This window comes from Cervus canadensis, chromosome 18 (genome assembly GCF_019320065.1).
Source record: "Cervus canadensis isolate Bull #8, Minnesota chromosome 18, ASM1932006v1, whole genome shotgun sequence".
In the NCBI taxonomy this organism is placed as follows: domain Eukaryota; kingdom Metazoa; phylum Chordata; class Mammalia; order Artiodactyla; family Cervidae; genus Cervus; species Cervus canadensis.
In genome coordinates this window covers 19,275,292-19,289,357 of record NC_057403.1, presented here as the reverse complement: position 1 = coordinate 19,289,357, position 14,066 = coordinate 19,275,292, and the positions used below count along the sequence as shown (strand labels likewise).

Here is a 14,066-nt window from a genome sequence, read left to right as displayed (position 1 = left end):
TCTCTATGGATGGGAAGAGGTAGTGATGGCATCGCAGGTGCCCTGGAGTCTAACTCCCATCCCTCATGCTGCAGGGGACGGGGACAGGAAACTGACGGCCGAGGAGGAAGAGGCTCGGAGGATAGCAGAAATGGGCAAGCCGGTTCTCGGGGAAAACTGTCGACTGGAAGTCATCATTGAGGAGTCATATGATTTTAAGGTGATTTTCTGGGGGCCCACCTTTCTGGAGTCTTGCCTGGATCATTTCCTTGGGGAGAGTCCAAGAGGGGATCAACTATGAGGGTCACAGGGAGGGGCACCCAAGGTCTGAAGGCACCCTCCACATCCCTCCATTAGCACCACGGACAGCACACACCTCCCTTGTCCCTTCTTGCTAGTAGAACCCAGCTATGGAAAGTTGAGGACCCCTGAGCATGGGGTGTGAGCCCCCATCCCCAGGACCCCTCATGGAGCTCCCCTAAAGTGGTCATGGACCATGGTCTCTTCCCACCCTCTCATCCCCAGAATACGGTGGATAAACTCATCAAGAAAACGAACTTGGCTTTGGTGATTGGGACTCATTCGTGGAGAGAGCAGTTTTTAGAGGCAATTACGGTGAGCGCAGGTAAGTGGGGAGGGAGGAGAGAGGAAGAAGAGAGGGATGAAGAGACAGAGACAGACAGAAAAAGAGAAATGAAAAGGAGAAGGGAAGAGGGACAAGGAGAAAAGGTCAGAGAGAAGACAGGAGAGACACAGGGAAACGCTAAGAAAAAGACCAAGATACAGAGAAACAAAGGAAAAGATAGGGAATGAATACAAATAGGAGAGACAGACACACAGAAAAGCACACAGAATCCCGGGGAAGGACAGAGGTGCAGAGACAGCATGAAAGATGTAGAGAATGAGGAAGCAGAAGGCCAGAGAGAGAGGCAGAAAGTTGGCGGAGACAGGATCAGAGGTGGAGAGCTGTGGGAAGGAGGGGTCCCAGCCTGGACTTTCTCCTGGCATTCAGGCAATTGGAGGGTGGAAACAGGTTAAATGATGCGGCCTCCCCTACTGGGCCTGGGCTCCTCTGTTACCATGGAGACAGTCACCAGGGCACCCAACTCTCCCACCCCAGTGGTTCTCACCCCTTAGGCCTCAGAAGGCCCACACTGCCCCCCTGTGGCCAGATGTATGATGACATGGATTCACAGACTTGGAGACTCTGTGATAGAGATTGGGGAAACTGAGGCCCAGAGACATAGGAGGAACTGGCCTGAAGTCCCACAGGGAATCCAGAAAGAGCCAGGGTGGAACTCAGGACTTCTGTCCCTTGCACAGCATCAGATTTTCTTCGTGGAGGCCAACCCTGGTGGAAACTAAACACACACAATGAATTGTGGTTGGAAAGAAACCGGTTGGTGGGATCAAAAGAAGCCAGGCATCAGGGATGGAAAAGTACCAGGTAGCAGGCCCAGAGACACCAGATTGTAAGCCTATTAGAAGGGAAGGGGCATCCCCTCTGAAGCCACATTCTTCTTTCAACATCTATTTCTTTTTTATGTATATATCACCCATGAGTTTATTGTATTGTACATTTATTTGCATTAGAATCAATCAACTTTGAGTACCTAAATAGTACACTTGTTTCTGTTGTTGGTGTTCAGTTGCTAAGTTGTGTCCAACTCTTTGCAACCCCATGGACTGTAGCCCACAAGGCTCCTCTGTCCATGAGGCTTTCCAGGCAAGAATACTGGAGTGGGTTGCCATTTCCTTCTCCAGGGGATCTTCCTGACTCAGGGATTGAACCCGTGTCTCTTAGGTCTCCTGCATCGGCAGGTGGGTTTTTTACTAGCACCACTTGGGAAGGAATTCTCTGGCCCCAGTCTGATGTAGGGACATTGCTGGAGACAAAGAAATGCTCATGACAGCTTGGGCCCTGTTCTCACAGAGCTCACTGTCCAATGGGGAAGACAGACCTGTCACAAAAGAATGATGAGCCAGAGTGGGCAGGCCTGGGTTGGGGGAGCCCAGATCAGTGTCTGACCCAACTTGAAGGTCAAGGAGGGCTTCCTGGAGGAGGAGGCTTCTGATCTGAGTCTTCAAATAGGAATAGGAGTTCTTATTTGACCAGGAAGAGAGTGCCAGGTGGAGGGAAATGTTGCATATGGAAATGTGGGAGATTATGGCACATTTGGGGATGGTGACTGGTTTCAGGCATGAAGAAGAGGACTGGGATGAGGTTGGAGGCGAGCAGGGTCCAGACCCCTAAGGCCTTAGAGGCCACAGAAGGGGGCTTGGGTGTCATTTTAGATGCAATGGGGAGCCATGGAATGTTTTAAATGAGGGACGCTTCTGGAGAGAGAGAGCCTATGGAAGGAAGTGGGAGAGGGTGGGAGGGGATATGAGCTGAGACTGTCAAAACTGGCAGGAGCGACTTCCTGGTGGTGCAGTGGTTAAGGCTCTGGGCTCCCAATGCAGGGGGCACGGGTTCCATCTCTGGTTGGGGAACTAAGGTCCCATATGCCACACGATCAAATAAATAAGTAAATAAAATTAAAAACTGGCAGGAGATGGGTCAGGCAAGGTTTCGGAGGATGTGGCAAGCAATTTGAGCTTCAAGAACAGTGGGAAGCCAGAACAATGTCTCTAGGGACGTGGTGAACATAGGAGGGTTCATAAAACTGAAACCGTGGACATGAGATGGTGATCGTAGAGGCCACAAGTCTGTAGAAAGCAGGTGATTAGATTAGAGGAAGTAGTGATAATAATAACAGTAACAATAATCACTATAATGATGATAATGATGAAGATGGGTTGAGTGTCAGGCAGCTTTGAAGTCCATTTCCTGTGGGAACTCATTTAATGAGTGTCCCCAGAGTATCCGGGTTAGGGCTTGATCATTTTGTACTTGTTCCGCAAATGGCTTTTGGTTCCTCCTGTGAACACAAAGTGTTTTGGTTCTCGCTTCCTTAGGGGATGAATCACGTCCCACCTTGCACTTAGAGGAGCTTTTGTATTTCCTTTACCTCCCGTTCTCGGTGGAATGTTCTTTGCAGGCTGGACTTGGTTTTGAGCATCTTTGAATCCCCCCAGGCACTGGAAAAGGCCTTCAACAGCAATGGCCAGAACAATAACAATTGCAGTGGAGATGTGCCGGGTCCCATGGAGACCACATCACAGGGCCTGACTCATGCAATCATCACAGCCTTCTCAAGGCAGTTCCAATTGTTGCTTCCATTTCTCAAATAGCTATTTGGAGGCTCAGAGAGGTTAGGACACTGATTCAAGATCACACAGCGGATCCAGTATTTGATACCAAAATGTCAGATCCAGAACCACAGCATACTCACAAAGCTCCCTCTAGATGAGAGGTGCTGGAGAAGTAAGCAGAGGCCAGAGCCTGTGGGTACTGGAAGTGTGGGAGTGTGGGCCTGGGTCTGAGAGCAATGGGGAGCTAAGGCAGGATTTGGAACAGGGAAGGGAGAAGCCCCAAGAGATGCAATGATAGCAGCCCCCTCCTTCCTAAGAGTCTGCCCTCCCTGCTCCAGCCTGAGCCATGTGGTCAGTTCGGGATTCATTCAGTGACCGACTACAGAAAACTCGACCCTAAGTGGCTTAAGCACACTAGTTTATTTCTCCCATGGAACAAAAAAAAAAATCTGTAGGAGGCAATAAAAAGTTAGCAGCAGCCTAGTAATGTTCATTAAAGGCCCAGGCTCCTTCTTTATTTCTCTTTCCCATTCTCAGCTGTTGCCCTCATGGTTGCAAGATGGCTGCGGTACCTCCGGGTAACAAGTCCATATTTCAGGCGGGGAAAAAAAGGCCCAGAAACAGGAAGGAGCAGAGTGCCTGTTGCATTTGAGTTTCCAGTTGTTCTAATTTCCAGTTCCATTTTACTTATTTTATTTAAGCCAAGTGGCTATGTGAGCTGGAAAAGTAGGAAAGGGATATATGACCCCAATCCCTAAATCCGCCAGTCTCTCTCTGCCTCCATGGCCACCGGCTGTCCTCTGCTCCTTGACATTCCAAGGAGCCAATGAGCGAGACCGTGGAAAGTGGCTTCATAATTTGGTCGCTGGTCTTTTATTCCCTGACTTGCTCAGAGCCACTGGTCAGGGGTTACAGTGTTTCTTATCAGTATCCCTCCAGATGTAATTCTTGGCACACTCAAGTGTGTTCGTTGCTTCTCATTCATTGCTTTCTGCTTATCAGTTTTGGGTGAGGGTAGGAAAACATTTCATTTGCACTTTCCCATTACACAAATCACTGCAGGTCAAAAGTGGGTTAAATTCGGTCACCATAGGTGACACAAACAACTTAGGATGAGGCATCCTTTACAAAACTCAGAAAACACATCCATGATAACAGTACCCCTATCGGGAAAGCTAGAGCTTTCCAGAAACCCTCTGTTTATGTCTCTTGGCCAGACGGGGTCATGTTGCCCCTGCTGCAAGGGATTCTGGGAAGCAAGTGTTTAGCTGAGGACATGACTGCTGCTGGCTGCAAGGAATTCTGGGGACGTGAATATTTTTATCTGAGGACAGCACTGTTGATAGCCCCAAGGGATTCTGGGGAAGTGACTAATGTTAGCTGGGTACAGGGTTCTCTCTAGGTTCAGGGGATTCTGGAAAATTGAGCACCTTTAGCTGAGCATGTGGCTACCGTCAGCTGTGATGAATCAGAGGAAGTGAATATTTCTAGGTGCAGACATGACTGCCAGTGACAGTAAAAGCTTCTGGGAAAAGCCATATCTTTAGCTAGGGATCTGGCCACCCCTAGCAGAAGGGATCCTGGGAAACTGGATATTTTTAGCTGGGCATGTGGCCTCCTCTAGCTTCAGGTGATTCTGGGAAAGTGAATACTTTTACCTGGGCCCAGACAGTCTCCTAGCTGAAAGGGATTCTGGGAAAGTAATTCATCTGGGAGTGAGACTGTCTGGAAGCTGAACAGAAGGGGGGCTCTGTAGGCAAGGAAGGAGGCACGGGCGTGTGCCCCAGCTGGGTCGTGTGCCCACAGGGGACGAGGAGGAGGAGGAGGACGGGTCCCGGGAGGAGCGGCTGCCGTCCTGCTTTGACTACGTCATGCACTTCCTGACGGTGTTCTGGAAGGTTCTGTTTGCCTGCGTGCCCCCCACCGAGTACTGCCACGGCTGGGCCTGCTTCGGCGTCTGCATCCTGGTCATCGGGCTGCTCACCGCCCTCATCGGGGACCTCGCCTCCCACTTCGGCTGCACCGTTGGCCTCAAGGACTCTGTCAATGCTGTTGTCTTCGTGGCCCTGGGCACCTCCATCCCCGGTAACCTCTTGGGAGACCACTTGTTGGGGGAGGGTCTCAGAGAAGCCAGGCAGGTAGAGGAGCCTAGGAGAAAGGTCCTGCAGAAATAAGGTGGAAGAATCACACAGAACCAAGTCTGGTGGGTGCCTTGGGAATAGGAAGGTGGGTATAATAGAGTCTAGGTGGGGGAAGCCCATGGATTCAATTTGTTGTTGTTATTTAGTCACTAAATCGAGTCTGACTTTTTGTGACCCCATGGACTGTAGCCCGCCAAGCTCCTCTGTCTATGGGATTTCCCAGGCAAGAATTCTGGAGTGGGTTGCCATTTCCTTCTCCAAGGGATCTTCCTGGCCCATTGCATCCACGTCTCATGCATTGGCAGGTGGATTTTTTTTTTTTTTTTTTTTTACCACTGAGCCATGTGACTTGAATTCTCCCCGAAAGCAACCAGGTGGAATGTCCCATAGAAGTAAGGTGGTAGGAAATGGTAGAAACCAGATGATGGATTTTATCAGAAGAAAGTGGCAGGACATTGAAGAGACAGGTGTTGAAAAATAAAAAAAAAAAAAAAAAAATGAAGAGACAGGTGTTGGAAGGGGAGGGGCATAGAAAGAAGGTGGGGACTTCATAGAAACCATGCAGTGAGTTCCACAGAAACAAGATATTAATATTCACCTCCCCTCCCCCTGCCAAGGAACCAGATGGGAAATTCCACGGACCTCTGTTCCTGGGCATGATCAGAACCAGGCCACCAGGCTTTAACCATCAAAGCTTTAACTAAGATGAGGGGCCGAGCAGAAACCAGATGTGGGAGGAAATGCCATAGAAAGAAGACTCAGAGACGACAGCATATATTCTATTGAATCACCATGGCCAGGAATCTCTTCTTCCCCCCAAATCTGAAGGAGGGTCCCTGAGAAACCAGGTGGCACAGACAGAAACTCCTACAGGAGGGAGAAGACTAAGCTCAGAGCCTGACACCTTTCTTTTCCTCATCAGCAAATGCATTCACCAACCAGGTGGTGGTGCTGTAGGCCCAGAAAGCAGGTGGCGGGGCCTGCAGAAAGCCACCCCGGTGAACGGTTCTGAGGCCTGCCCTCCACTCTAGAGACCTGCGAACTTGGCAAGATAGCTAGAAATGGATGGAGGCCGGAGAAGCGAAGCTGTAGGCTCGACAGAAGCCAAGCGAGGAACTGATGGGCAAGAGGTGCCGTGTGGGTGGGGCCTGACATTTGTCCAGACAGGTGGCAATGGGGTGACCGGGCCTGTGGAAACAGGCAGGAGGCGATTCATGGGAAACAGGTAGTGATTCCCATCAAAAGCAGGCAGTGAGTCCCAGAGAAAGTAGGCAGCAGGCCCTACAGAATAGAGTAGATTCCACAACAATATGGCAGTGTGTCCCACATGAAGTAGACTGAGTTCTACAAAAGGCAGGCAACAAATCCCACAGAAAGCAGGCAGCAAGTCCCACACAGAGCAAGCAGCAGAGCCCACAGAACATAGACTATTGCGGGGAATAATAGAAACTAGGCAGGGGACCCCATAGATTGAATATGTCCACTGAATCCTCGCCCCAAGGCAAATAATGAGATGTCCCATAGAGGTGGTGGGAAATGTAAAAACGAGATGATAGATTCCATACAAAGAATGTGGCAGGGCATTGAAAAGACAGGTGATGGGAGAGGGTTTTATAGACTAAGGTGAGGACTTGATAGAAATCACGAAGCAGGTCCCATAGAAGTGCTGAGTTCCAGAGAGTGGGTAGTGGATCCAGACACTGCATGCAGATCTTGCATGCAGTGCATAGATCGTGCATTGCATGCAGACCAACCCCTTAGAAAGCAGGCAGTGAGTCCCCTGGAGAAAAATGATGAGTTCCAGAGAGCAGGTAGTGCATTCCATTGGATGCAGACACCTTCCATAACAAAACAGGCAACCGGGTCTATAGCCAGCAGGTACAGGTCTAGCAACTGACTTTGGGTTTCCCTGGTGGCTCAGATGGTAAAGAATCTGCCCTCAATGTGGGAGACCCACGTTCGATCCCTGGGTGGAGAAGATCCCCTGGAGAAGGAAATGGCAAACCACTCCAGTTTTCTTACCTGGAGAATCCCACGGGCAAGAGGAGCCTGGTGGGCTACCGCCCATGGGGGTCGCAAACAGTCAGTCCCACAGGACTGAGCGACTAACACTTTCACTTTGCCCCCTGGGTGGGATCAAGGGCACAGAGCTCCAGAAGAGGGAAATCGTCTGGTTTCTACCATTTCCCACCACCTTAGTTCTATGGGACATCCCATTGGTGGCTTTGGGAGCGAGAATTCAGTTGACATATTGAATCCATGGGGCCCTCTGCTGGAGCTCTGACCACGCTGGATCCTCGGGGTCAGCGGGGTGCTGGTGGGTCTCTCTGGGAACCAGGTGACTGAAGGATGCTTACGATGGGGGGCTTCAGTCACCTGGAGGATGCTTGCGATGGGGGGAGGGTGTCACCCGCTGAGCGCCCTCTGACCCTCGGTGTCCCCGCCCCGCAGACACGTTCGCCAGCAAGGTGGCGGCGCTGCAGGACCAGTGCGCCGACGCGTCCATTGGCAACGTGACGGGCTCCAACGCCGTGAACGTGTTCCTGGGCCTGGGCGTGGCCTGGTCGGTGGCCGCCGTGTACTGGGCGGTGCAGGGCCGCCCCTTCGAGGTGCGCACTGGCACGCTGGCCTTCTCCGTCACGCTCTTCACCGTCTTCGCCTTCGTGGGCATCGCTGTGCTGCTCTACCGCCGCCGGCCGCACATCGGCGGCGAGCTGGGCGGCCCGCGCGGCCCCAAGCTCGCCACCACCGCGCTGTTCCTGGGCCTCTGGTTCCTCTACATCCTCTTCGCCAGCCTCGAAGCTTACTGCCACATCCGGGGCTTCTAGGGCCCTCCGCAGGGACTCGGCCTCTAGCCTCGAGACCGCTGCATCCGTGCTGGACCGCATCCTCTTTGTCCCCCGGAGATGCAACCTCCTCTCCGGGGACTCGGTCGCCCGTTCCCCAGGGACGTGATCGACCCCCACCCCACCCCACCGGCCTCACCCCGTCCTCCGTCCCCACTAACAGCCTTCAGTCTTCTTATCCGGAGCCTCCCCAGGTCCTCCTACAAAGAACAGCTCCTGCAGTTACCTGCAACTCTTGCCCTTTTCCCTGTTAGTTACTGGCTATGTTCCTGGAGATATTTCCACCTCGAGGCCCCTCCCCCGAGAACCATCCCCCATCTGTGACCCTCTCCATCTCTCTCCTGAGACTGCCAGCCTTGCTCCATCCCATAAACCCCCGGTCCTCAAGAGGAACACCCCCACCTCCTTCCAGGAACCTGTGCCCCAGGACCTCAGAACTTAGCCCTCCCTGAGGGGCCCTTGAAGGAGGCCGATCCATCCCAGGATGTCATGGATCTCAGCCCTTCCCCCAAACCTCAGGGAGCTCCATCGGCCTCTGGGGGTAGGGGGACAGGTGGGTGCGTGCAGGGGGGAGGGGACACACCTCCCTCCTCCCCCACCTCCGATTTCTCCACTCAGGCCCTTGGGAGGACGCTAATTCTCGAGGCTTGGAGAATGGAGGGAAGGGGAGACGTTTGGGGTTTCAGAGCTGGAGGAGGCACACTTTGGACCCGTAACTTCTCACATTCCAGAGCCCCCACTTGCCTCCACTACCTCTGAGAGCCCAGCCATGCCTTGGAGGGGAGGGGGCCTGTGTGTGTATATAGTGTGTTTGGGGGAGGGGGGGTGCGGGAGGGTGCATGACTTGGGGAAAAGGGGGGATGACAGACTTTTCTTTTGAGAGGGCAGCAGACACCCCCAGCCGTGAGAAGCGGCTTTGGGGAGGAGGCCGGGGATCCACGGGAGTATAGCCCATCTCCCCCGACAATCTAGAAGGCTCACTTTGCCCTCAGTGCCAGCCAATTTGGGCAGGACCCTCGAAGAGGAGACCGAGGGTCCCAGAGGACCAATGCTACAAGCCAGCAAATGCTGCCACATCTCTGCCTGATGGGGAGCAGGGGTGGGTGGGAGGGTGGGATAGGGGCCGGGGGGTCTGGGCGGGCGTTTTTAACTTTGGAGGCCACCTATCTGTTGGTCGGCCATGTACATTTTCTTACTGTTGATGTTTCCTGCCCAAAGGACATACTTGGGGTGTGAGGAGTGCTGCCTACTTCTTGGGACCCTGAGGATGACCCTGCACCCCCATAACACCCTGCTTCCCACCGGTTTTTAGCGTCCTATCCTCCTGTTGTGCATCGCCCCCGATATCCCAGACCTGTTGCCCACTCCCTTCTCTACTCCCGGCTCATCAGCACTAGTCGCTGTCTCTTTGTGATTTCTGTAAAAGTTGCCATAAAACTGAAATTCTGCCTGGAAAAACGGCCTCCCCGTGGGAAGTTGAAATTCACGACGAGAGAGCTAATGAAGTCTTTGAGATTTAGGCAACTGGAAAATACACCAAGTAACCTGGGTTTTTCCGTGTTCCCAGCATCCTCTGCAGGACACGCCTGCTTGCACCAGCCACTCTGAAGGTCCACGCAGAGCTTCCCTTCGCCACGCCCCTACTTATTACCCAGGAGCTTCACTAGCCACTCCCCAATCCTTCACCCAAGAGCTTCCCAGGCCACGCCCTTCCACACAGGAGCTTCACTGGCCACACCCCCATCCATCACCCAAGCGCTTCCCTGGCCACGGCGGCCCCTCGCCACCAAGGAACTTTTCCCTAGCCACGCCCCCATTCCCTCTGCCACAAACTTTTCTACATCATAGGGTATCCTGGGAACACAAACGTGAAGGATCCTGCATTGCCTGAGGAAGAGAGCTGGGGTTGATGGGGGTTTCCTAAAGAAATCAGGTAACCTTCTCAGAGGATTTGTGTGTGTGTGTGTGTGTGTGTCCCGATAAAGGGCACAGCCTGTTTAAAAGGGTCCAACCTTGTGAGTTAATGACTGGTCGTCTTGCAAGTGGTTGAATCCTACAGGCAAGAATGGAGTGTGGACACATAGGGAGTAGGTCTAGGAGGGAGGGACTGGACAGTGTGAAGAATTTCCAACCCAGAGAGTGAGGGCTTGGAGAACCAAGTGGGGATAAGTACGAAGGACAGGCTTAGAGGATTCAGGTGAGCTCATGCCGAACGTGAGATGCCTGTGAGACATCTAGAGGGGACGTCAGGGTGAAGAGATATCCGGGGGACACCTTGAGCTCAGCCCAGGGAGCTGCACTTGAGAGAGATTTGGGGTTTGTTGGCAAGGAGGTGTCACCAAGCCACAGGAGGGGGTGGGCTGCCCTGGGGCCTGGGTAGCAGGAGAAGGAAGCAGTGCCTTGAGGACCCCTAACACCTAAGGGCCACATGGAAGGGGGGAGACCTGTCGAGGAGAAGAAGCCAGAGAAGTTGGTGGGAAACCAGGAGAGTGGGGCACCTGAAGCCAAGAGAAGTTTCTAGAATGAGGGCGTGGTCAGCAAGACCCAAGGCGGTGAAGAAGTGGAGGAAGATGAGAGCTTAGAGGCTCCCCTTGGGTTTAGATCTTGACGTGAACAGTTGAGGGGAGAATGTGGGAGCAGAAGTCAGACTGAAGTAGAGTGAGGAGGGGGTAGAAGGTGGGGAAACTGAGTCAGAGCATGTAGATCAGACTTTGGAGAATCTTGAGAGAAATAGTTTCAGAGGAAGCTATGGGGCCTGAGAGAGCTTTTCCTGCAAGGTGGGAAGAGGTGTGGAGCAAGAGGGCACTGAAGGCAAGGGACCTGACGCTGGTAAGACCAGTGCCAACAGCCGCGGGCATTAAGGAGCGCCGTGACGCCTGCAGTGTGGTGGGCTCAGCCTCACGCAGTCTGCCTTCAGTCCTCAGAGTCACTCCCTTCTACCAGTGAGGAAACTGAGGCTCAGAGAGAGGAAGCAACTTGCCCAAAGTCCCACAGCGAGGAACGGCAGAGATGACATCCAGGGTGCAGAACAGGAGCAGGACACCTCTAGTTATACCAGATGTGAACCAGGACAACGGGGACGGAGGCAGGGAAAAGTGTGAGCCTGGGGACAGGAAGAGGAGTGGGATCTCGGCTTCAAAGAAGGGCATCTCCAGAGCTTGGGAGGTGGACACAGAAGGAGTATCACAGATGTCCGTTCACCCCACTAGCAACGCCATGTTACTCACCTGGATGCAAGGGGTTCCGAGGGGCAGCTTGGGAGCAATTTGAATTATTTGTCATAGGAGATGACATAGCATTATGATTTAATGTCTTGGTGCTTCAGTTCTTTCATCTGGAAAATGGGGATAATATAGTAATATTAATAAGATGGGGCTTCCCTGGTGGCTCAGGTGTTAACCATCTTTATCTCTATGAATCTGCATGCAATGGGGAAGACTTGGATTCAATCCCTGGGTCAGGAAGATCTCCTGAAGAAGGGAATGGCTACCCACTCTGGTATTCTTGCCTGGGAAATTCCATGGACAGAGGAGCCTGGTGGGCTACAGTCCATGGGGTCACAGAGTTGGAGATGACTGAGCGACTTTAACAATTTCACTTTCAATAATAATAGGAACTAATAGTGCCTAATAATAATAGGAACTAATAGTAAGAAGTCCCTGTTTCACAAGATTATTGTATTAAATTGTATTTAATTGTATGATTATTGTATTAAACATACATATATATTTTTTTAGACTAATACCTAACAACAGTAAGAGCTTAGGCAAGAGGGTAAGGGGGCTACAGAAGATGAGATTGTTGGATGGCATCACTGACTCAATGGACATTAAGTCTAAGCAAACTCTAGGAGATAGTGAAGGACAGGGAAGCCTGGTGTGCTGCAGTTCATGGGGTCCCAGAGAATCAGATACGACTTAGTGAGTGAACAACAAAGTAAGAGCTTAGTAGATGGGAATAGTTATACTTTCCAGTTTACTTGCTCATTTACACACACACACACACCCCATCCAGGAACAACTAGCCTCAAAAGGACAGAGAAATGCAAGACTTCCCATGAACTGCTTTGTCACCTGAGTCTCAGTTGTTCAATCATCAGGCCCAGGGGACAAGAAACAGACAAGGGGGAGTATGCCTTCCTCTCCCTGCAGACCCTGGGATCCTTTCATTCACTTGTCCATCAGGTGCCTGCCTGTGTCTGGTGCTACGCATGGGACACTGCAGTGACCAAAATGTCACTGGGCCCTGTTCTTCCCAGGCTGACACTGTGGTGGGGGGAAACAGATGCCCAGCAGGGTGCCAGAGGTGGTGGTCTCTCGCTGGGACGTGTGAGGGCAAGCACTCTGCAGTAAGACACCGCAGGACGCCCATGTCACCGAACTGGGTGACTTAGGCAAGTGTTAAAAAGGAGATATTAACAAGGCTGTGCATGGTGTAGGGAAACAGACAAGGGATGGTGGGCAGATAAGATGTTCCCACTCCTGTCCTGCCAGGCTGGTTTCTGGAACCTGGAGAGGTGCTCTATGTAAGCCCTCAGAAGTGTAAAATGTCAGTCGTGTCCGACTCTGCGACCCCATGGACTGTAGCCCGCCATGTTCCTCTGTCCATGGAATCCTCCAGGCAAGAATACTGGAGTGGGTTGCCGTTTCCTTCTCCAGGGGATCTTCCCAACCCAGGGATCAAACCTAGGTCTCCCGCATTGCAGGCAGATTCTTTACCCTTTGAGCCGCCAGGGGAGACCCATAAGAGCTTCCTATTCATACTTTTTATTAATAACAATTAGGTATGAGTTTAGATGTGACTAGCAGAGATCCAAAATAGTAGTGGTTTAAATAAGATTAGAATTTATTTCTGTCTCGTGTAACAGTTCACAGCTGGTACGGCAGCTCTATTTCAGGAAAGTAAAAGTGTTAGTCGTTCAGTCCTGTCCGACTCTTTGCAACCCCAGGGACTGTGGCTCTTTTGTGCATGGGATTTCCTAGGCAAGAATACTGGAGTGGGTTGCCATTCCCCTTTTCAGGGTATCTTCCTGACCCAGGGATCGAACCCAGGTCTCCCGCATTGCAGGCAGATTCTTTACTGTCTGAGCTGCCAGGGAAGCATGCAAAGTAGCTGCTCTACTTGTTGCCCTGACATAGCTGGAATATGACCCTCATCTATTTGGTCCAAGATGGCGCACCTCCATGATGTCATCATGCAACCAGAAGGAGGGAGAGGGTAGCAGAGGTGCCGGATCCACCATCCTCTGTAAGGCTTTCACCTGGGAGTTCCACATATCGCTTTCTTCTACATCTTAGTGTCCAGATCTGAACCATCTGGCTTCACTGAGCTGGAAGAGAAGCTAGGGAAAATATAGTTTTAGTTCTGAGTCATCATGCTAAAGGTCATAGAGGAAAAATAAATAAATAAAATAAAAGTCATAGAGGATTTTTAAAGAAAGATGAAAGATTGGATGTTGAGGAGCAATGAACAGTCTCTTCTGCAGAAAGCTTTGCAGAAACTCGTAGAGTTGATGCTCTGAAAAGCAATCAGATTCTAGGTATGAAATCACCACTGAAACTAATGCCAAAGAGCCCCAGATTCTTTGTATCGCCTGCTCTTTAAAAAAAAACTTTTTATTTTGTATTGGGGTATAGCAGATTAACAATGTTGTGATAGTTTCAGATGAACAGTGAAGGAACTCAGCCAAACATATACATGTATCCACTCTCCCCAAACTCCCCTCCCATCCAGGCTTCCACACAACATTGAGCAGAGTTCCACATCTATACAGTAGGTCCTTGTTGGTTATGCGTTGTAAATATAGCCATGTGTACATGTCCATCCCAAACTCTCTAACTATCCCTTCCCCTGACCCTTCCCCCCGCCCCTGACACCCATAAGTTTGTTGTCTAAGTCTGTGCAT

The 14,066-nt window shown here is 51.5% G+C and overlaps 1 protein-coding gene across 1 annotated transcript in view; it reads left to right on the top strand.

Annotated features, from left to right (window-relative positions):
* Positions 1–9,619, top strand: part of SLC8A2 (solute carrier family 8 member A2) — a 34,386-nt gene extending 24,767 nt beyond the window's left edge. The window contains exons 7-10 of the mRNA XM_043437740.1: positions 75–199; positions 505–604; positions 4,981–5,259; positions 7,767–9,619. Of these exons, the coding sequence (XP_043293675.1) occupies positions 75–199; positions 505–604; positions 4,981–5,259; positions 7,767–8,143 (881 nt within the window). The 3' untranslated portion in view covers positions 8,144–9,619. The remainder of the gene's footprint in view (positions 1–74; positions 200–504; positions 605–4,980; positions 5,260–7,766) is intronic.
* The last annotated feature ends 4,447 nt before the right edge of the window (positions 9,620–14,066 follow it).